This window comes from Dichotomopilus funicola (assembly GCF_033296635.1).
Source record: "Dichotomopilus funicola strain CBS 141.50 unplaced genomic scaffold C8A04scaffold_97, whole genome shotgun sequence".
NCBI classification, from domain to species: domain Eukaryota; kingdom Fungi; phylum Ascomycota; class Sordariomycetes; order Sordariales; family Chaetomiaceae; genus Dichotomopilus; species Dichotomopilus funicola.
In genome coordinates, this window is record NW_026944118.1 from 14,348 (window position 1) to 34,212 (window position 19,865).

Consider the following 19,865-nt stretch of genomic DNA (forward strand, 5'->3'; position numbering starts at 1 on the left):
GAGAGTCACATGAGAAAAAAAACATGATTTTATACAAATAATTAGATTTCAATTTATTGGCATTTTGAACGTAGATTTAGTTAGAGCGGGTGTCATCCAGGGTTGGGGTTATGCATGGAGTGGGGTCACATATAATACAGGCGAGGGGGCCGTAGGACACAGTCCGAAGTGGCAGTCTCTAGTAATGAGGTATTTCTGGAGATATCTGACATAGCTTCGGAAATGTAAATATACATCTACTAGCCAAGTGCATTGAAAGGCGGCATAGAAAAGTGGAGTTTTATCCCAATCACGACTTGGTGCCTCTACGGTGTTAGCTTTTTCTCCCGGGAGGCAGAATGGCACCCAGCACATAAAATTGTCACATAGGACCCTTGAAGCGGTCCATCCCTCCAGGCCCATGGCCGATCCGCAAGTTTGAGTATTCACCAGTGTGGAGCGAAAACGTAGAGTTGGACATCTCCGGATAGAGCGTGGGGTTGTTGTAGGGGGGGACAGGCAGGCGTTACCACGCCCTTGGAATAGGCAACACAAACGTCCTTATATTGTTAGATATCTTCGTCAATCGCATCTCTTTGTTTCAAGTTGGATGAGAAATTTTCGCACGCGGGCGTTACGAAGGAGCGATTCAACGCGGCTTTCGTTAGGCTTCGTCAAGAAACGTATCGCGAAGGGACTTGCCAAGATACAAACTTCATGAGCGGGGTGGAGGCCCGTGTAGCTATAGACCAGCGAGCTACAGGCGGTGGCATTGAGGGCGGTCTGAAGGGCGAAGGAGGAGAAGGCAGCGGATAAGGAGGTAGTGCTGAGGGACGGGGATAAGTGTTGAAAGAAGTCGAGGGCATCAGAGCCGGAACGTCACATGGAGGGTCGCTATTGGCACGGCGAGCACGGCCAAGCTATCTCCATGAGCTGAGGATACTAAGCTACCGAAACGCCGTACACGGTTAACAACACAACTACTTTGGTACAAACCAACAGCATACTCGGCATTTCTATGGCACATAATAAGAATGTTTAAAGAGTATCAAAGAGCACACCACATGGCCAAAACGGGGATGTCGAAACCGAAAATGGCCCTATTCCGCGGCACTCATTGCAACTGTCCTAGCCAAGGCTCTGGTCGGGAAGTTCGCGTTCCGGGGACTCCGGAGAACTGTCGGACGAGCCCCAGGAGGGAACAGGTGATATCTCACCCTCCTGACAGCCCAAATAAATGGCCATCTCCCGATGCTCATATGCGGCATCCCACCACGACCCGGCATTTTCGCGCTTCCCGTCGACCTGCTTCCAGTGACCTGCGGGAGAGTCAAAGCCCGTTTGTTTATGTCTTTTAATGACAACAGTTCCGTATTTTTTGCTGGCCACACGTCTCAATTTAAACTCACTGGAAGAGCAATTAGCGGCTGGACCACTTGGGAGAATCTTGTACGATATAATCAGCGGCAGCATAACTCACGCCTTCCTATAATGGAACGCTTTCTTTGCATGGCCGCACATTTCACGCTCTGTTTGTTGAATTGTCAGCCTTCATATTGAACAGCTTGGGTAGACACATGAGTGACTCACGCTCAGCCGCTGTGTAGTTGACATTACGCTGTCGGCTTCCCTTGCCGTCACCGTACGCGGCGTTTGGCCCTGAAAGTTGCCTGCCACGGCGGGGAATCAGTCGTTCCATACGACGATATTCCTCTGTTGCGTCATCCGCAAGCTCGCTGGCTTTGTGATATGCTTTGCGCGCTTCGTCGATTTGACTGCCTTCTAGATAACTCTCATTTCCATCTTCCCCTGTTGTCATCATGGATTCGTATCATGAGACATAATCAGTTTTGTAAATTTGAGGACGCCATTTTCTGTGCGGGGCCAGCTGTTCCGGAAGCGGCTGTTCCATATCGTTCTCCTCGCGATCGAATATCACACCGCCGTCAGCGCCGGTGGGGAAATAGGTAGTTGTTGTGTCGTCCGATGCAAAATAGGGCCTGCCCTGAGGTGAATCTGACGCGGAACTTGAGCTGGGTGAAGTTGTAAAGAACTTTGACACAAATACTCCCACGGGGCGACCTTCTTCCGCAGTAGAATAAAGAGCGCACTCTTCATCGTTCGCCTTACACCTGGATTCGGATCCCGGGGGGCTTGACGGCATTGTGACCGGAAGTGTGTTGTTTGGACAGCTACTCGATGTGTGAGCTAAAGGAGAAGATGTGGGTGAGGATGATTTTTGATCGGTCCAAGATGGGGCGTAGGACGGTGTCTTGTCCCAAGAAAAGGATGGGTAATGGTGTGAACTATTGTACTTACTCGTCGTAAATCTCGAAGGAAACCTAGGTGTCGAGGGGGTAATGATGGCAGTGTTGGACTCCTCGACCTTCAACAACGCTTTCCGACAAAGAAGTCGTTGGCAAGTCGATCAAGCGGTTGAAAAGCGACAAAATGAGGCCAGTTGACGGGCTCTTTCGTTCTTGGGGTCTGGGATCGGTGTTGACGCAGTCAGATAGCAAGTGTTGAAAGTAGTGAACAGTCTCAGTGTGTATGGTGTTCATGAATGAAGGCATCCGGGGGGATGGCAATAAATACCGGCGGGGCGGAAGATGTTGCGAGAGACATTCACGTCTTGAATTACACATATCAACAATCCTCATTGTTTATACCCTCAAACCTATTTGACGGGAGCTCATGACTCTCCTCCTCCCTATACCAAGATGCCAATTATTACAAGAGAGTGCAGCAATCAGCGATGCCCTAGAGTCATCCAAACCTCTTTCGTACCTCGTGTGAGAAATAATGGTCGTTGTGGGTTGGTGGTGGCTCAGCAACCATACGCCTATATGGTCTGTTCCATGTCTCTTTTACGACAAACTTTAACTCGGTCTCCCGACTTTTGCGCCTCTAGTCCCACACGTCGTGCGTTATTGTCTCTGACTTGATGAACATGCTGGTTGGTCGTCAAACAACATCCAATGGGCGTAAAACGCCTAACTACTCGTGTTTTAATGCACACAAATAGATGTAGGTGCCTTTGTCAGGAAAGAAACCGTATTCTCATGCCTGTAAAATGTTACTGGTACCTTAGTCCATCCCCAACATCCTCACCGATATGTCGACAAGTGCTGCTTCACTTTGACGCACTGCCCCCATTACTTTAACCACAACAGTCATGGGCGATACTCCCAGAGACGTTGCAAAGGCCCATCACGGCTGGAAAGTTATTCCATGTTTACAGCAAGTAAGTAAGAGGAGTAAGGGGAATCCCCAAAGCAATTAACCCGTATCTGGAAGAAGTAACAACGTCATGCTGTCAGAGGTACTGTTCGTACAGTGAAAGCACCTTGGGATTGTGAAATGGGCACGGGTCTACCATCAGATACTTCACACTGTTGACAATTTACTGGATGCCGAATTAACGATTAGAGGCTCAAAGGGAGCAGAATGCAAATGACGACTGCGAATGTAACGCCAGAGACGAATGAGAACCACAAGACTAGCCAACGAGCAAAACAGCAACGAGCAAAACAGCGGGGAAAGCGGGACGCCCTACGAGAGCAAGTGGGTTTGTGGGTTTGTTGCCAAACGACCTGACGTAGTTTAGGAGGTAACAGAATCTGTCGAAAGTGCTCACTGCGATCCTATACTTTTCATCCAGTTCACAAACCACCAATAACAGACAGGAGGTAGAGAAATATATCCGGGTTGCGATGAAGTTGTTCATCGGCGTTACGTACGTTCATCCAACATTTCATGGGGGGCTTTTACTACTTACACGTATGGTGGCTCAAGGAGTTATGCCCGTCCTCTCAAAAGTACTGTTCTCTACCTCCATACGACACCAAATGACCAGACATAAATCTCGGGTACTTAACTATACACATAGATGGATAAGTCGGTTTGATTGGGAACGGTGTAAATTGTCAAGAGGCTGCCCAGGGCAATACAGGGCATCTCGTCGTTTTCTGAACACTTGTAGCGAGTAATGAGTGACAAAATGACGAACAAGCTCGAAGTTTGACCAGGTAGTCATAGTCATACAGCGGGTAATTACAGCCCCGAGGAAAATGAGTCCAAATCTTGACTCTTAGCAACGTGACGTGCCCCACTCGTTTAGGCACTCGGTTTCCGAACAAACTTCAATTGTGTGCACCATGACTGCCGTCAGGGCTGGCCTCTGAGAACCAGCTCAGCATCGACCGTCCCCTGGCAAGCACTGCTCAACTGCCCCTTCTGGCCATCGGGGGTGGGTATATTATCGTGAGGCTAATTACCTGGAGATCATTAAAATCGGAGTAGCAATCGCAGAATTGACAATACCCGAGGTGCGAGTGGCAGACGCCGCAGCGCCAAAATAACTAGAGGGCGGTCACTCGTGGTTGGCAACAAATTTCTACCACGAGTGTTTGCAAAAAGTTCAAGCAGCAAAACACCTGATATTGTTTGGGAGTTGACCCCTTGCGCACTAAGACAAATAGGGCAAATACACCTGCCCCCAAAAAAAGCCAAACCGGATTGAACTACGTCATCGCGACGCGCCCGTGTTTTCCGACGCGTCCCCCCCCGACAAACCATCACTCAGGTCAGAGTGATGCTGCAAAGTGAACACATTTAAAATAAAGCCCAACCCTGCCCCCTCCTCTCCTGACTCCATCTTCTTATTCATTCCATCAAGCCCCACATCCCTTTTCACCGGTTTCAGAATCCAGAGCCATCATCAAGATACAGACAGCATTAAACTCGGTCAACGATGCCCCCCAAACGCAACGCCTCCAGCGCAGGCAGTCGCGCCAAGAAGCCGCGTCCATCCAACGAGTCCCCGGCAAAGCCCCCGGCAGCAGAGCCCCCGGGACCGGCAGGCGACGCGAACAACGACAGCGGCGACGAGTTCGCCAACGACGAGGAAAGGGCCGCCGCGGCCGCCGCAATCCCCCGCAACAAGCGATGGTCAGCTGTGTCCGGGTCGGCCAACGCCGATGGCGACTACAAGTTTGCGATCCGCAACCCGGCGAAGGCGTATAAGTTTGTGTGCATGTGTCGGCCGCCGTTTGTGAATGGAGAGGAGGAGGAGGAGGATGGGGAAGAGGTAGTAGAACGGGATGGTACCAAGAAGAGCAAGCGCGCGAAGTGTGATGGTGGGAAGACTTGTCTGTGTGATAAGCCGGCTGCTGAGCATATGGAGCACCCGTGGAAGTTTACGTTTGCTGGCAAGCGCAAGTTCTTCACGCAGCTGACGCATTGCCAGCTGCGGAGCCCGGACAACTTTGGCATGTACACGTTCAACGACCATGAGGGGTACGGTGTGGTAGAGGTGCTGCAGAATATGGTGCTCGACTTTGAAGAGGCGGAGGGGAATTACAAGGAGCAATGGGCGGTTTGTGAAGCGTTGGGGATGTTCTTGAAGACGGACTTTGCGGGGGATCTTTCTCAGTGCGTTGCCGGGTCCCCATGCCCAAGGTTCCCACCCTCTGGCTTGATGCTAACCTGTTGTATAGCGTTGATGGCGCTGATCTCATTGACGCGACATACCAACTCATCGGCCGTCTCTTCATGTCGATGCTTGCTCTCCTAGAGCGGAAGAACCTTCTCTCCAAAGACTCCGAGATCAAGAACCTCGACGTGGTGATGGCCATTTTCTTGGAGGTGGCGCATGGTGCCCGATGCTACGGGTTCCTCGAAGACCCTGCGACAGAAGCCCTTGGCCCCGCCAAAGACAAGAAGACATGGCAGCCAGATTACTTCGACAACAACATCGTTGCCTACGCCCGCAAGTACGATATCGAGCTAACCGGGATTCACGGGCTTGACAAGCTGATCGAGGACGCTGACGCGGATGTTGATCTGCCCGTGCCCACGTCCAACGCGGCCGACAAGGCGGACCCGTTTGGGTTTGTCAAGGGGCTGAAGGCGTACAAGAAGGAGCATGGGGGCGTCACTGCGTTTTTGGCGCAGACCAAGAAGCCGAACTCAGTCATTGGAGGTGATCACTTGGACATCACCTCCTGGACTAGTGCGAAGCGGAAGAGCAAGGCGTTCAACGAGAAGGACCCGCTGGGGAAGGAGGAACTGGCGGCGCTGAAGAAGGGAGCAGTCTTGTCGCTTGCCTGAGTGATGTTGGCCGAGTGATGTGCGGGCCGGTGTTGTAATTTTGGATGTTAGCCTTTTTCCTGTCTTTTTTGTTCTGTTTCTGTCATTCGCCTAGTAGCACAACCTGATAGACGGATTGATTGAAGTGCGGTTGCTTGAGTTTAATACATGTATTCGCAACGACTGATAAACAAATAACTAATTATCAAAACCAAACCCATGCAACCAAAGTCTAAGGTCCAAAAAAGCTAGTAATCAAGAAGAATCCAATCCTCTAACACTGCACAAACAACCAATCACCACCACCCTCCATTCGCCATCCCCGTTCCCCGTCCGTCCACTCCCCTCAAGCACCTCCTTAAAACCCACTCAGAGGGTTCGGGTTGGGGCCCCTCCAGCCGCCCTGCACAGCGCCCAAAATCTGCGAATCCCCCTGCACAGCAGCAGCCTTACTCCGGAACGCCTCCAGCGTCTTGCCACTATCCACCTTCTGATTCACCGACCCAACCATCCCACTCTGGCAATGCCGTCCCTTAGTCTGCGCACAGTAAAACCACACCGGCTTATCATCCTTAATCTCAATCTGGAACACCTCCGGGTTCTGCTGCACCGAGCCATCCAGCTTGGGGCTCACGGGGAAGAACCCCGAGGAGAACGGAGTCGGGTTGGCGTCGGAGGGGGCTTGCGGGACGCAGGGCGCGTCGAAGGATGCTTGCACGACGGAGTGGTTGGCGGGGAGGAAGTGGAACTCGACGATGTCCCCGATCGAGGCGAAGATGTTTTCGGGGTCGAAGTGTAGGCCGGAACGGCCGGCGACTACGCTATGGGTGATGCGTGGGGCCGTGTAGGTGGCCGTGTCGCGGACTGGGAGGGTTTTGGAGGGGCCGTTGCCGGCGACGGGGACGGCGCTGGTGAGGGGGAGGAGGGCGGCGGTGGTCAGGAGGAGGATGTTGGTGAGCATGTTGGCGGTTGTGGGGGGGTGATTGATTAGGTAGGAAGAGTTGTTTGGTGGGTTGGATGTTATTAGAGAGTTATGTATGATGGTTTTGGAAGCGGGTTGGAAGTTTGGAGCAGTGAAGCTAAGTATTAAAAGCGGTGATGATGGTGAGGCTGATGATGCTAGTGATGATGTGAGGATGGTGATGATGGACTAGACTGATGAACACAGGAACAACATCAAATTATATACCCCAAGGGGCACCAAACTTATGCCCCATTGCTATCGTGTATCCCACCATCTCACGATACGCCGCCGCGTCTACCTACCCTCGGCGTTGACGCCTTTCCGAGTTCCGGTAACCCAGCCCCGGGCTGTACACTGCGTCTGAGTGTTAGTGCGCGACAGCAATCTAGTATGGCTGACACTAACATCCCAGCATTAATTATAGAGGGCATGCGCGAGGGTATTCCCCGCGATTACTGAGCCAACGACAGCGTGTTTGCTGAGCTGACAGCACGGAACTCGGACATCCGGTAAGCGGCACGGGCTGCTTGGGGGCTAAGTTAGGCGCCTCTTTTAGAATGTGAGCACACCACGCGGGGGCTGTGCTGACATGGAATCATTTTAGATTCGTTACCGCGCCCCCGGATGCAGCCAATTTCCGGGTCTTTGGGACGGGAATCTTTGAGGAGGCTAAATTTCCAATTCGAGAATGGGCATCGGGGAGCATTTGATGCCTAAAACTCAATCAGTCGAGTTGTCGAAACTCGACGACCCCGGAAGGCTCGAGTTCAGGGGCAAACGAGTTCCGTCTAACAGGGTTAGGGTTAGTTTGTCGCCTCAGTGGCGCCCAAGCAAAGAGTTGCACATCCCCTCAGTTTTCTGGCCCTGGAGCTGTGGAGTAACAGGCTTGAAGGCCGGAAGAGAACACAACCGACTTTAGCTAACAGTATCCAGTATCCAGTATCCAGTCCCCAGTTGGCGGCCGTGGCGGTGTGGAAGAAGCCGAACGGTCGACATGTCAGGCCTGAAATGCTGACATGATACGAATACATCGTGCTAATGTCTGATGGGCAAGGGCAGGGAACATTCGTTAGTAAGTGTCGACCGGGTTCATAACAGGGCGACAGATGGACCACGTGTAAATCTTTTGTGGTTGAGATATGGTCTCCTCTTTGTTTGCACAAGTGAGATCCCAGCATTTACTGGTCACAATATACAGGGGGGATCGCCCATTTGTTGCTACGATCGATGCACATTTGTCTTTGGCGACATAAACTAGTTACTCAATAAACACTCAGTGTACTTTGGTCCGACCGCTTGAAGCAAGCTGCCCGTTGACCTGTCACAACTGAGCTCTGGAGATCACTGGGAAGAAACTGTGGAGGTCCCAACCCGCCTTGGACGTAACCGTTCCGAAGGCCAAGGACAAAGCCACTATTTGGGGACAAAGGACGAATTATAGATATGAAGTGTTCGCTGTCAAAGGCTTTCCTTAATTTAAACAGTGGCCTAGGTCCTCAGGTCTCATCACTACTTTTACAGGTCGTTCACAAAACAATGGATTAAACTTGTTCACTTCTGACCAGTTGGCATTTCCAGCAATATGAATGCCCGTTAACGTTACCTTTTCACACTTTCTACCACAAACAACATCTGTGTTCGTCACTCCGTCTCCCATTATGTGACAATAGCACCATTAGCATGCTAAATTGTGTCAACATCTGTCGCATGTCCCCGTCCCTTCGTTCTTGATAACATCTTGAATATTGTTAACCCCGTCACTGTACACGTTCCCCTCGCTAAAATATCATATCATGTCCCAGTAGATCCCGTAGAACCCCCTCACTCCCGCATGGCATGGCAATAACGTGAACCCCATTTCCCAATCCGATCACTCTTCGGTAGCCCATTCAATACTGCTGTGGTACCTGCTATATTCTCTCCCAACTCAGCCCGATGCCACGGGGCTCGGCCGCACCCGGCCCCGGCCCCGGCGGGAGTTCACGACTCGGCGGGGATCCGTGGCTCGGCGGGGGATTGCGGCTCGGCGGGCGTTGGTGAATCGGTGGGGGTTCCGGAATCCCCAACTAATAAAGAGAGGGCAAGGCCGGCGCCGGCACCCAAACTTTCCTTCTACCCTTTCACTTCTCTCCCGCCACCATCTTCCCGGCCGATAAACTAACGGCCACTTCCCAACTCCAACTACTCGAACCAAGTCAGCCAACCACCAAACAGCCGCAATCATGCCACCGACCAAAACTCTGCGGGTCGAACCCGTCATCTACCGCGACCCCGGCTTCCGCATCACCACGAGCTGCACCGAGCCGGGCTTCATCGCGAAGAGCGGCCCCCGCAACAACCACACCGTCAAGGACTTCGAAGCCCTCGACCAAACCCAGCCCCACATCCACTGGAAGGCGCACAACCCTTCCTTCCTGATCGAGCCCCAGGACGTCGTCGGCATCCGGCAGCGCATGCGCCCTATCGTCGTGACCCTCGACGGGGTCTGCAATGAAGACGCCGACCCGGGCAGCCGGGCCGTGTACGACCGCCCTTTCCACGCCGCCATCGAGATCTGGTATGACGGCCGCCAGAAACAGCTGATGCAGCCGACGCGTGTGGTGCGCCAGATGCCGCATTGGACTCGGGCCAGTCGCGCCGATGACGGGACGGAGAGGGTCCTTTTCTTGTTTGACGAGGTTTGGGTGGATAAGCCGGGAAAGTTTACTTTTCGGGTGAATATTTATCTCCCGACTTCAGACTTGGACAAAAAGCCGTGGTGCAGAACCCTGTTCAGTCCTCGCGTTACGGTGACCAAGGATAAGGTGAGGATGGAGAAGGGTCCGACGGAGGCCAGTAAGTTTCTTTTCTTCTTGTTGTTCTTCGTCTTCTCCATCTCTTCATACTACCTCTACTTCTTCTTTTGCATCCTTTCAATGCGTCTTCCATCGACATTTACTGACTAATTCTTCTCGTGATAATTAGCCGAATTCGAGAAACTGGTGTGCGAGAAGCTGGCTATCAGCCACGAAGCACCCGAGGTAGTCCCGTTTCTGGCCTTTTGGGATGAAATCCTGGACGCCTGTGATAACTCTGAGGTTCTTTTGAGTTGAAAGGTGGGAATCTTGGGAGCGGAGGATTGACGGCAAGCACGGGATAGAGTGTAGAGCAAGGGATGGGCAAGAATTACGCGTTGAATTGGGAATTGCTTTGGTGAGTTACAAGGTTATTCAACACTCAAGACTTCTCCCTATCATGGAAAATACAACAATCGAATGGTGTTAACCGAGATCCCGCGCCCGATTTCAGCCAAACATTTCTGACCAATATCATCCACATCCAGCAAGTAATTAAAGCGTGCCCCCGAGAGCACAGTGAAGCGAAAAGGTTTAGTCTAGCATTAAAACACCTGAACGCATAAAAAAGCCACCCTCTAATTATCAGCAGCGTCACCCATCATACACTCATCCTCCCTCATCCATCCATCATCACCTCATCCACTACTCCCTAACACTTATCATCATAAAACTTCCCCTTCACCAACCTCCTCCCCGCAACCCCCTCCAATCCCAACTCAACCAACGTCTCCTTCCCCGGCACATACCTCGGCCACCCATTCTCCCCCTTCCTCTCCTCCACATTTCCCCATCCCTTCGGCCCCCGATACCCCTCCAACCCCCTCACCGGATCCCTCGCAAACGCCGCCCACGCACCCCTCAAATACCGTCCCGTTGCCTCTTCCACCTCCGTATTCCTCACCTGGCTTTGGTCCACATTCCCGAACAACACCGCCGTTTCCGAATCGTGATACGCCCCGCTAGCGGGTTTGTTCCCAAGGTTGGTATTGGGAAAAACACCATGCCAGCGGTACCGCCAGGTGGGGTTTCCTTCGCTGGCCGAGCGAGCGGCGCGCGCCGCGGCGGGACAGACGAAAGTGCGTTGGTTTTCGCCGTGCCAGAAGGTATTTTGTTGCGGCGAGGTAGAGGTCGCGTTGGGGTTGCCGTCGCCGGAGACGAAGGAAGGAGGGACGAAGACTTTGAACAGGCCGGATTCGTTGTCGGTGGTGCCGATGAGCATGGGGATTTTGGCGGTGGGGTGCTGGGAGGGGTTGGTGAAGACGTGGAGGTCGTCGATGGTGGGGGAGTAGCACATGGGGATCGGGGCGTTGATGGTGTTGAGGAGGGTGGCGAGGATGGAGGGGTAGGGGACTTTTTGCATGCAGGAGAGGACAAGGGAGGGGGGGTGCGTGGTGGCGTCGCCGCAACCTAGGGCTGAGGTGGTGTTGTACCAGAGGGAGGCGGCGGCGGCGGAAGGGCGGGGGGTGATGCCGGAGGCGGTGCCGGACATGGGGATCACGCCGGCGATGATGGGGTCGTGGGCGAAGGCGAAGGTGTGGTCTACGTAGTGTTAGTTAACTAGAAAAGCACGACAACAGGTGTGACTTCGAGAGGGTAAAGGACATACGGTCGACAGAAGCACCACCGGCGGACTCGCCAAACAGAGTGATGCGCTTGGGGTCGCCGCCAAACCGGGCAATGTTATCGCGAACCCATTCGAGCGCCAGGCGTTGATCGAGCAGACCGAGGTTGCGCGTGCTGTGGGGGTTGCCGGGGAAGCCAAAGAAGGTGATGCGGTAGCTGCACAGTTAGCTCGACAGCTCAGGGCCAGAAACAAGAGACTTGAAACGTACTTGATGGTTACCAACACCACATCCTCCTGCTCAGCAAAGAACTGCCCGTTATACGCTGGCACAGCGGAGCTCCCTGCCTCAACGTTAGCCTTGTTTCCCTCTCAACCTCAAACACCAGCACCAAACCCAATAAATATCGACCTACCAGAAACAAACGACCCGCCATGCACAAACACCAGCACCGGTTTCTGCTTCTCGCCCGTCTGCGGCTTGGTCCACACGTTCAGCGTCAAACAGTCCTCGCTGATGGGAATGCCCGGGTTGGTCATGGTCTTGATGATTGCGCGGCCGATGTCGGTGATGCCGTAGGAATCGATCAGCGACTGTGGGAAGTCGGCGTCGTATGCGCTGATGTTGGAGGGGATGCATGCTGGGCCCTGGTCACATTTCGTTAATTAGCTTGATAACCATGATGAGGAAATGAACAAAAAAGTACGTACAAACCGCCCACCATCAATCCTCCCCTTCCCATGATACCGCACCGGCGGCAAAAACCTCAACTTGTTCACCGGCGGCTGGGCATACGGAATCCCCAGATACTCCGACACCTCTGTCGCTGTCGACGCAGCATGTCCGTGGACGGAACCGCTTGTCGTATGGACCGTCTGCCCGACCTTCCATTTCGGGGGACCGCATGCCGAAGCGGCGACTAGCGGTGTTAAGAAGGTGAAGAGGAGGGTGAAGGGTTTCATGCTGAACGATTTTTGAACGAGCGTTGAGAAGTATTGGACTGAAGAAGGAATTAAGACAAAGACACAAGAGTAAAAAATCAAGGAGTGTGTCTCTGTGTGAGGAAAGCAGGTATAAACAAAACGGTCGATCATCCCAAAACCACGAATTCCCCTCCTATATGTATCTCACGATCCGACATCTCCGCAGTCGTGTCTCCTCGGATTCGGCCCTCAGAACGCGACATCAACGCCATGTCCGTGATGTTTGCAGCTTTGCCAACGCGTAGTGTACATACAAATGATGATCTCCATTGTCGGACTCAATCCGACTCAAGACGTGTAAGTGAGCTGAATGAACCAATCCAACACCGTTTCGGCATGAGCGGCCCCACATATCATCTTGCTGTACCCGTGCCAAGGCCAGCACATCTCGGTAACACGCCAAGCATTCGGGGACTTTGCGCATGCTTTTGGCCCCTGAGCACTACCGAGAGCCGCGAGAGCGAAATGCAAAACATCATGCGGGAGATTGAAGGTGGATTTTTGGTTTGTTTCCAAAAAAGAACATAACATGAGGTATCATTAACTGTTTTGACTTTGCGCCTAAAAATAAAATGTCAACCCGCTAACCAACTCCTATTCTCTCGACATTTCAGATCCACATCCGAACCCGAGCCCGCCGGCCCTGCCGATGACGCGGCACTGGGCCCTTCCGAATTAGTAATGTGCACCGGCAGCATCTCTTCGTCCACCAGTTTGCGGTGCTGATTATAAGGTCCCCTGCTACCCCACGACCGCACCGGTGCCGAACCGGAACTTGTGCCGTCCACGCCGGTTGGTGAGGTGATGCGGACTGCGTTTGAGCCGCGCTTGACGTTGACCACGAGGACGCGGAACATGGGGATGGCCTGCGCGATGATGGTGACGCCGGGCTCGAGGAAGTTGAAGATTGACATGAACACCATGAAGTCTGCTGTGTGTTAGCTATTAATCGTTGACGGCTCCGGGTGGGACACAGCATTGCGGGGGGGAAATGACGCACAGTAGTCATTGTCTATCCTCTTTAGTTGGTAGAAGGCGCGAAAGATGACAATAGCACCGTTGAGGGCCCCAAGGCTCATGGCCACCGTGAGGCCGACCTTTTCTCGGGGTTCGAGGAGTAACTTGCGGATGATAAACCACGGGAAAAGAGCGAGGAGGACGTCGATCACGCCACCATATACTGCACATCGTTAGTTCCCAGCTCCGTTCCAAGCAACTCATGAACAACTTGGACAACCGTACCAATCGTGGTTCCACCAAAGTACTTGAGGTAGATGAGGTCAAAGCACATGTAGTTTTCGGGCCGGAGCACGGCCCGGGGGTCTTCGCATGCAGGGACCCATATCGAGATGAGGCCCAAGGCGAGAATGAGGTTGGCCGTGATGATGACGACCCACAAAAAGTAAAGCAGATAGCGGTTCCGGACGATGCGCACTAGGGTGATGGCGAAGGCGACCTTGGTCCAGGCTGTCGCGATGGTGGTGAACGAGGTAGAGGTGTTCTGGAAGAGGAAGAAGCTACGCTTGTCGTCGTCGGTCTCGAAGCCACCGCTAATCGTGCGGCTAAGCAGCGCTGCCGCTACTAATAAGATGGTCTATTTCAACCATGTTAGGATCCGGCTCGTATCACAACCACACGACATGATATGTCTTGGGACTCGGTTTCGAAGTGGGATTGGGTTGGACGGGCAGAAGCGTGGCGTTTGCGTACCCATGACAACAGAAGCACCCCGTCGTCATACCACAACTTGGAGTATCGATGGCGGCACCAGATGCGGACGAGGAGGAAGGCGCCCGACGCGGCGGTCAGCACCCAGACGGCGACATTTGTCTGGGCGTAGATGGGGTCATCTCCCGATTCCTGGGAGGCCTGGTTCGGTGGAGGCCCGTCACTGCTCATGGTGGTGCTGCCCTCATGGCGGGAGTCGCAGCTGGTGTTGGTCCCGAGGGAACGGCGCAACTCGGAAGGGTGAACCGGTGAAGGGGGGTGGGTTGTTGTTGTCGTTGCGGACGGGAAGAATGGGGAAGCGGAGCGGCAGTTGGGCGGCTGGGCGGCAGAGGGTATTAAATTCCAAATGAATTTTGCAACAGCGCCGGGACGGGAGGTGAACCAGGTGAGCCAAGCGAGCAGCCGTCCACATGGCGAACCGGGTTCTGCAGAGTTTTGAGCGGGCGTGCCATCCTGGGTTTAGTGGGCCAAGTCTGGGGCATTGGGGCGCTTGGGATTTGGTGGCTTGAGAAAGCGGGGCACCAGGACTTTCCGATTTGACAGTTGAAAGAGCAAGCGAGAGCGAGGGGCGGAAGAATGGGCTCGAGCGCATTGTACCCCGACTTGCCCGAGTCCAGCTCAGGCTAGCTCCAGCCCAGCATGGGAGATCGGCGGGCGTTCTGGGCGGGGTGCTGGAGCAGCTCGCTGGGTTGTTCTTGCCAACCGAGTCCAACTTGGAACGGCGAGCTGGGATTGAGCGCCTGACCTCTCCGACGCCACCTGTCAACGAGCCTCACGGTCGTCGGTGCAGTTGCCAAATGTGGCCCAACGGACAACAGCCCGTTCGCTGCGAGGCTAAAAAGAGTGCATACTTTTTCCACTCCCCTTTCGCTCCTCCTCTCAAGCTGGCCATCCACGATCCGCCACCACCCAATTGAAATTTCCAGGTTTCTCTCCTCTTTCCCCGCACACACGTCCCATGCCATTTATTCCCCCTCGAGGTCTTGTGTGTGAGGTTCGTTACCTCCAATAACTATCTTTTCACAGACGGGACGCAGATCACACAAGCTTGGGACATGGCCCCCTTGGCTGACAAAGTCTGTGCGCTAACGGCCGGTGAACTTTGTTGGAGCGACCGTTCCAATTCCGCACCCTCGGAAAATTAGCACTCGGGGACCAAGGTCGAGGAAATCCGCGGGGCAAATCAGAAATCAGGCCACGATGAGACTAGGCAGGGGGCGAACACGAATTGGCATTTTTGACCCTTTCTGCTGTCCCTGCGTTCAGACCTCCCTTTCCCCCAGTATCGATCGTGGCCCACAACGTTCTAGCTTGCAGTCTAGAGCGCGCCGTCGCGACCAGCTGGCCGTGCTGGAGTCGGCGCCGTCGGCGCCGTGAACACGGAGTACCCCACCAGCAATCTCAAAACTCCGAAACCTTTGCGTAACGGATTGTTTGATTGGGCCCAGAAATACCACTGAGGCAGACTAACGTTAGCGGCGTTCCTGAGGCCTGGCTCGCCTGGCTCGATCAACCCAAGACAAGACCAAACGAGAAAGGTGCCACCGCGGTGAACGTCAACACGCTCAGCCCAGTCTCAGGCCGCGGCAGGCAGCTTGACAACCAGGCTAAGACAGCAGGGCTCACCCCTTGAGATTCTGGGGCTCTCGAGTCCCAAAAAGGTGAGCAGATCGGGGGAAGAAAGAATGACGGCCACTTCGCACGTGACTTTACCGTTTGACAGACTCCTGAGACACCTCCAACCCTTTGGGAGTCTTGGCGCCTCTCCAACAGGCGAGGAACTTTTCACCTGTGAGTGTTCCCAACCGGGTTGCACCGATGGGACGTCAGTCCGGTTGTTCAACCTCGGGCCAATCGTCATAAAGGCAAAAGCAGCCACAACGCGGGGATTTGAAGCCACCGCGTGTCCATGGACCTGCCGTGCCTGCTGCCGGCTGTTGTGCATCGGCAGACAAGAACGTGAAAGGTACCACGGGATGAGAACGTGATGTGGCAGTTTCCGGGTTTGCAATTCAGGAGAATCAGAGAAAAGTCCGGCCTGAGACCGGACAAGGCCGTTGTACTTCGTATTCCTCATTGGCTACGACTTCTTTTCTGAGTCAAAATGGCTGCACCGAGCTCCAAGCCACCGCACCCTCGACGACCAACGTCAGGACTCGGACGAGTGAACTGAGCAGGTTGAGGTCGGGCCGAAGGGTCTCGTTACCTCCTCCTTTCCCCTTGACCCAGTTCATCGGATGCAGGTGAGACGACAGACGGATGCTGAACACTCGGACACCACCTGCAGCGTGCTCAGACGTCTTGGTTCATCTCATCCATTTGAACATCCTCCGTTTACCGTAGTCTGGACTGGGCGCGCTTCCGAGTGCCAGTATTGTCGAGAGCTACCAGTGCGCCTTGATTCCCGCCTCATTCCTGTCCCCATCAGCGAAAAATACAGCAAAGAACGCGCAACGACGGCCCTGAAAATTGAAATCGAGTGGTTCTGTTAGCAACGGGCAATGAATTTCCGTGGCGGAGGATCAACATGATCAGAGCACCACAGCGGCACTGCACAAGCCGAAACTTGAAACCGGCAGCATAACCCCGCCTCGAGCGTCACCTCTTTCCCTGAGGCACCTCAGGCACTTCTCTCCCAGGAATCCCATTGTTCATGGGTGGTGGGCTGGCAATTTAGCTTAGGTGCTTAGCAATGGCTCTGTCAATTCGTCCCCAAACGGAAGAATTCGAACGACCCCGCTTGGGCGTGTTGATTGGACCGCATGCGTGGATGTGAGACGTGCCTTGGCATCACTGCATCGCAGCTCGCACGGCCGTGCGGCCGCAGGTTTGTGCAGGAGTACGAAAGCGGAAGCGAGGACGATCAGGTGTGGAGGGGGAGAGCGAAAGTGAGAGAAAAAGGGAAAAAGACGAAAAAAATGAGGAAGCGGCTCGGGAAGCGGCAAACAACCACGGCTCGGGCGATGAAGCGAGCCCGCGACGGCTCGAATGCACGGCTTTCGGGAGGTTGGAATCCGTGCGGGCGCGGCGGAGGTCATTGGGCATGGGATTGGCGCGCTGATGAAGGGTTTTTGTTCCCGGAAGAAAGTCCGGCGATGAACTGGGCAAAGCTGGGGAAGCTGGCCGTTTGTGGGAATTCACTGGCTGCGCGCGGAGAGCCCACAGCTGATCACGGGAGATCGCAGACACTTGATTTTCATTGCGGCGGCGATGTGACCTTGTCGATGACGGCAAAACTCTAAGGTAAAGGCCAAGATTTTCATCAACCGAGGCAGCACGGCGCGCAAAGCCGTCTTTTGATCTTGAGAACGATTTTTTCTGGCAGCATCGGAGGGACGACTTGCCTATCCCGGGGCCGACAATGTTCTCCACCGTTCCTCGGACAAAGTAATAACAACAAGAAAAAGTAGCAGAATTTCGAGCCGCCAGCAGAAGAGTTCTCGCAGTCAAGGATAGGAATCGTCAAATGAAGCGCATCCGCAGCGTTCACGATTTTGGTGGACTGTCTGTTCCCTAAAATGTGGGGCATTGCCGTTTTCGGCCCGTCTCCGTCTGTTTTGTGCGACAGTCTCTTCTCACTTCTCTGCACCACGGTCCGCTAAAGACATAACGTTATAGGCCAGACGTAAAACCTCAAGCTAACGTGACGAAGCTTGAAAAGTGGTCTATATCATGACAAAGACTAGAAGTCAAGTGCCTCCCGGAAACGTAGGGATATCTGTCAACCAGTGAAACCGTAACTCGACCAATAATCATCACGTTTTCTCACCTCTAACACATCACCAAGTGTAAACCTTAAGCCCCGAATTCCAACGGCGGTATCTCGTTTCGTTGATATCTTCCGCGCAAATTCGACACACTCGTCTGCGGCGCAGTCCGGCTCAACGGCTCGGGGTGTTTAAGGTTTTCTGGCCGCGCAAACGGTCTGCCCTGTGGGTCGAGGGAATACATCCGGCCCAACACGGCCGCGCTTTTACATCCTTGTGATCCTGCCGCCGTGTCTGAAGACTAAACGTGGCCGTCGCGAATTTACACACGCGACCAACACGGCGAACTTTTTGAGGGATAGCGAAAATGGACCGATGTTTTGGGCTATTTTCATCTGGGCCTGGAGGAAGGAGGTTGAGGATATTTCTGGTCGTTGTCGGCCGATAGGACTCATACATAATGTGTCTATTGAGAGGGAATACGGAGTGAAGGTGAAGCATTAAATATCGGAGTATCACCACCAATACACATACCTTGTCGCCTTGCCCGTATTTACCAGATCAGCATCCCCATTGTTTTTAACATCTCATCGACGAAAGCATCTACTAAAGCATCAACTCAACCACCATCCTCTGGGAAAGATAGAAAAGCTTTACGAAAACACAACGCCAGAAAGACTACCAAAAAAAACCCTGAAAACATACATCACCAACACATCAACAACCATGAACAACTCCGGCACCAGCGCAGACCGCCCGGCCGTCCGGCCGCCACCCCCTCAACGCACTGCTAGTTCCAACACCACCAGCGTCCCACTTCGCCCGGCTCCGGCTCAGTCCGCCGTCTCTCGCCCGCAGCCCCAAGGTCAACGCCCCCAAGGCCAACAACCCCGTGCTTCCCAACCCCAGGGTAACCAACCCCAGGGTAACCAACCCCAACCCCGCCAGCAACCCCCCCAACAAGCCGGCCCAACCCCCGCCGCCGCAGACGGCCTCAACGCCCTCCTCGCCGCGGCCCGCAAAACCGGCGCCATCGAAACAAGCGGCACATCCACGCAATCCGTCCCCCTCTCCCGCACTCCCATCCCCACCGAGCTCCTCCCCGAAGTCGCCCACGCCCTCAACGAGGCCCTCGGCCCCGTCATGCCCTTCGCTTTTGTCAAGGGCATTGCCATGCGGTATCTCGGTATGTCACCCGAAAAAGCGCCACCGAGCCACCAGATTGAGATTGTCACGCCGGGGGTCAGTGTTCGGGCGCTGAGGGCGATGGTGGAGAAGGGCAAGCAGGAAGGATGGTTTGGGAGTTGGGAAGAGAGTGGAGTGCGGGTGGTGTATTATCGCGGGATGGACGGGGGCCGGTATCGGGTTGTGGTGTGGTCGCCGCAGGCGCTGAGGATTAGGTTTGCTGTTGCGCGGACGCCGGCGCCGGCGGGGATGCCGCCGTCTGCGAAGGGGTGGAAAGGGGAAGGCCCGGTGGTGAGGGTGGGAGTGGGTAAGGGGAGGGTGTTGAAGCCGGCGGGGTTGTTGGATGCGGCCTGTGATATGTGGAATGAGTTTGTGGCGAGGGAGGATGAGGACGGGATGAAGGCGGAGGGGGCGAATATTGCGTTTTTGTTGGGGTATATGGTTGCGAACAGGGTGGTGGTGTCGCAGGGGGAGCTCGGGGAGATGGGGAATGCGATGGATCGGGGGTTTCGGGAGGAGTTGGGGAAGAGGGCCAACTTGGAGGGGAAGTTTGCGGCGGTCGGGTTGAAGCAGAAGTGAGTGACTCTGTAATTATTACTCGCTATGTATTACTCTCTATGGAGTATTACTCTGCCTGTGATGGGGACCCCGGGTTTGTTTCGGTGGAGAAGGGGATGTGCATGATGGTCGATCGTAGGGCTGGATCTTATGGCTCGTGGAGTAGTGGGGGGGATGAGCGGTGCAGGGTTGAGCTGGTGGGAAAGGGTCTAGATGGGGGGTCTGACTCGTGTACTCTATGCGAGACTCCATGCGGGACTCCATGCGAGACA

At 54.2% G+C, this 19,865-nt stretch overlaps 7 protein-coding genes across 7 annotated transcripts; 3 read left to right on the forward strand and 4 right to left on the reverse strand.

The window, feature by feature from the left end:
* Positions 1 to 1,107: 1,107 nt before the first annotated feature.
* C8A04DRAFT_32722 (uncharacterized protein) lies at positions 1,108 to 1,798 on the reverse strand (the record flags this gene model as incomplete). The annotated part of the gene is made up of 3 exons (XM_062782194.1): positions 1,108 to 1,387; positions 1,460 to 1,508; positions 1,570 to 1,798. The coding sequence occupies 3 exons, from the start codon at positions 1,796 to 1,798 to the stop codon at positions 1,108 to 1,110; spliced, it is 558 nt and encodes a 185-aa protein (XP_062633129.1).
* A 2,934-nt stretch (positions 1,799 to 4,732) lies between these two features.
* C8A04DRAFT_15564 (uncharacterized protein) lies at positions 4,733 to 6,090 on the forward strand (the record flags this gene model as incomplete). The annotated part of the gene is made up of 2 exons (XM_062778531.1): positions 4,733 to 5,412; positions 5,478 to 6,090. The coding sequence occupies 2 exons, from the start codon at positions 4,733 to 4,735 to the stop codon at positions 6,088 to 6,090; spliced, it is 1,293 nt and encodes a 430-aa protein (XP_062633130.1).
* Positions 6,091 to 6,427: 337 nt separating this feature from the next.
* Positions 6,428 to 7,030, reverse strand: C8A04DRAFT_40456 (uncharacterized protein; the record flags this gene model as incomplete). Its single annotated transcript, XM_062784951.1, has 1 exon — positions 6,428 to 7,030. One exon carries the CDS (start codon positions 7,028 to 7,030, stop codon positions 6,428 to 6,430), a length of 603 nt encoding a protein of 200 aa, XP_062633131.1.
* Positions 7,031 to 9,255: 2,225 nt separating this feature from the next.
* C8A04DRAFT_32725 (uncharacterized protein) lies at positions 9,256 to 10,125 on the forward strand (the record flags this gene model as incomplete). Its single annotated transcript, XM_062782195.1, has 2 exons — positions 9,256 to 9,868; positions 9,998 to 10,125. The coding sequence occupies 2 exons, from the start codon at positions 9,256 to 9,258 to the stop codon at positions 10,123 to 10,125; spliced, it is 741 nt and encodes a 246-aa protein (XP_062633132.1).
* A 394-nt stretch (positions 10,126 to 10,519) lies between these two features.
* On the reverse strand, positions 10,520 to 12,394 carry C8A04DRAFT_32726 (Alpha/Beta hydrolase protein; the record flags this gene model as incomplete). Its single annotated transcript, XM_062782196.1, has 5 exons — positions 10,520 to 11,409; positions 11,477 to 11,649; positions 11,703 to 11,775; positions 11,848 to 12,079; positions 12,143 to 12,394. The coding sequence occupies 5 exons, from the start codon at positions 12,392 to 12,394 to the stop codon at positions 10,520 to 10,522; spliced, it is 1,620 nt and encodes a 539-aa protein (XP_062633133.1).
* A 596-nt stretch (positions 12,395 to 12,990) lies between these two features.
* On the reverse strand, positions 12,991 to 14,314 carry C8A04DRAFT_40459 (uncharacterized protein; the record flags this gene model as incomplete). The annotated part of the gene is made up of 4 exons (XM_062784952.1): positions 12,991 to 13,343; positions 13,416 to 13,595; positions 13,658 to 14,009; positions 14,126 to 14,314. 4 exons carry the CDS (start codon positions 14,312 to 14,314, stop codon positions 12,991 to 12,993), a joined length of 1,074 nt encoding a protein of 357 aa, XP_062633134.1.
* Positions 14,315 to 18,576: 4,262 nt separating this feature from the next.
* Positions 18,577 to 19,614, forward strand: C8A04DRAFT_32728 (uncharacterized protein; the record flags this gene model as incomplete). Its single annotated transcript, XM_062782197.1, has 1 exon — positions 18,577 to 19,614. One exon carries the CDS (start codon positions 18,577 to 18,579, stop codon positions 19,612 to 19,614), a length of 1,038 nt encoding a protein of 345 aa, XP_062633135.1.
* Between the last annotated feature and the right edge of the window lie 251 nt (positions 19,615 to 19,865).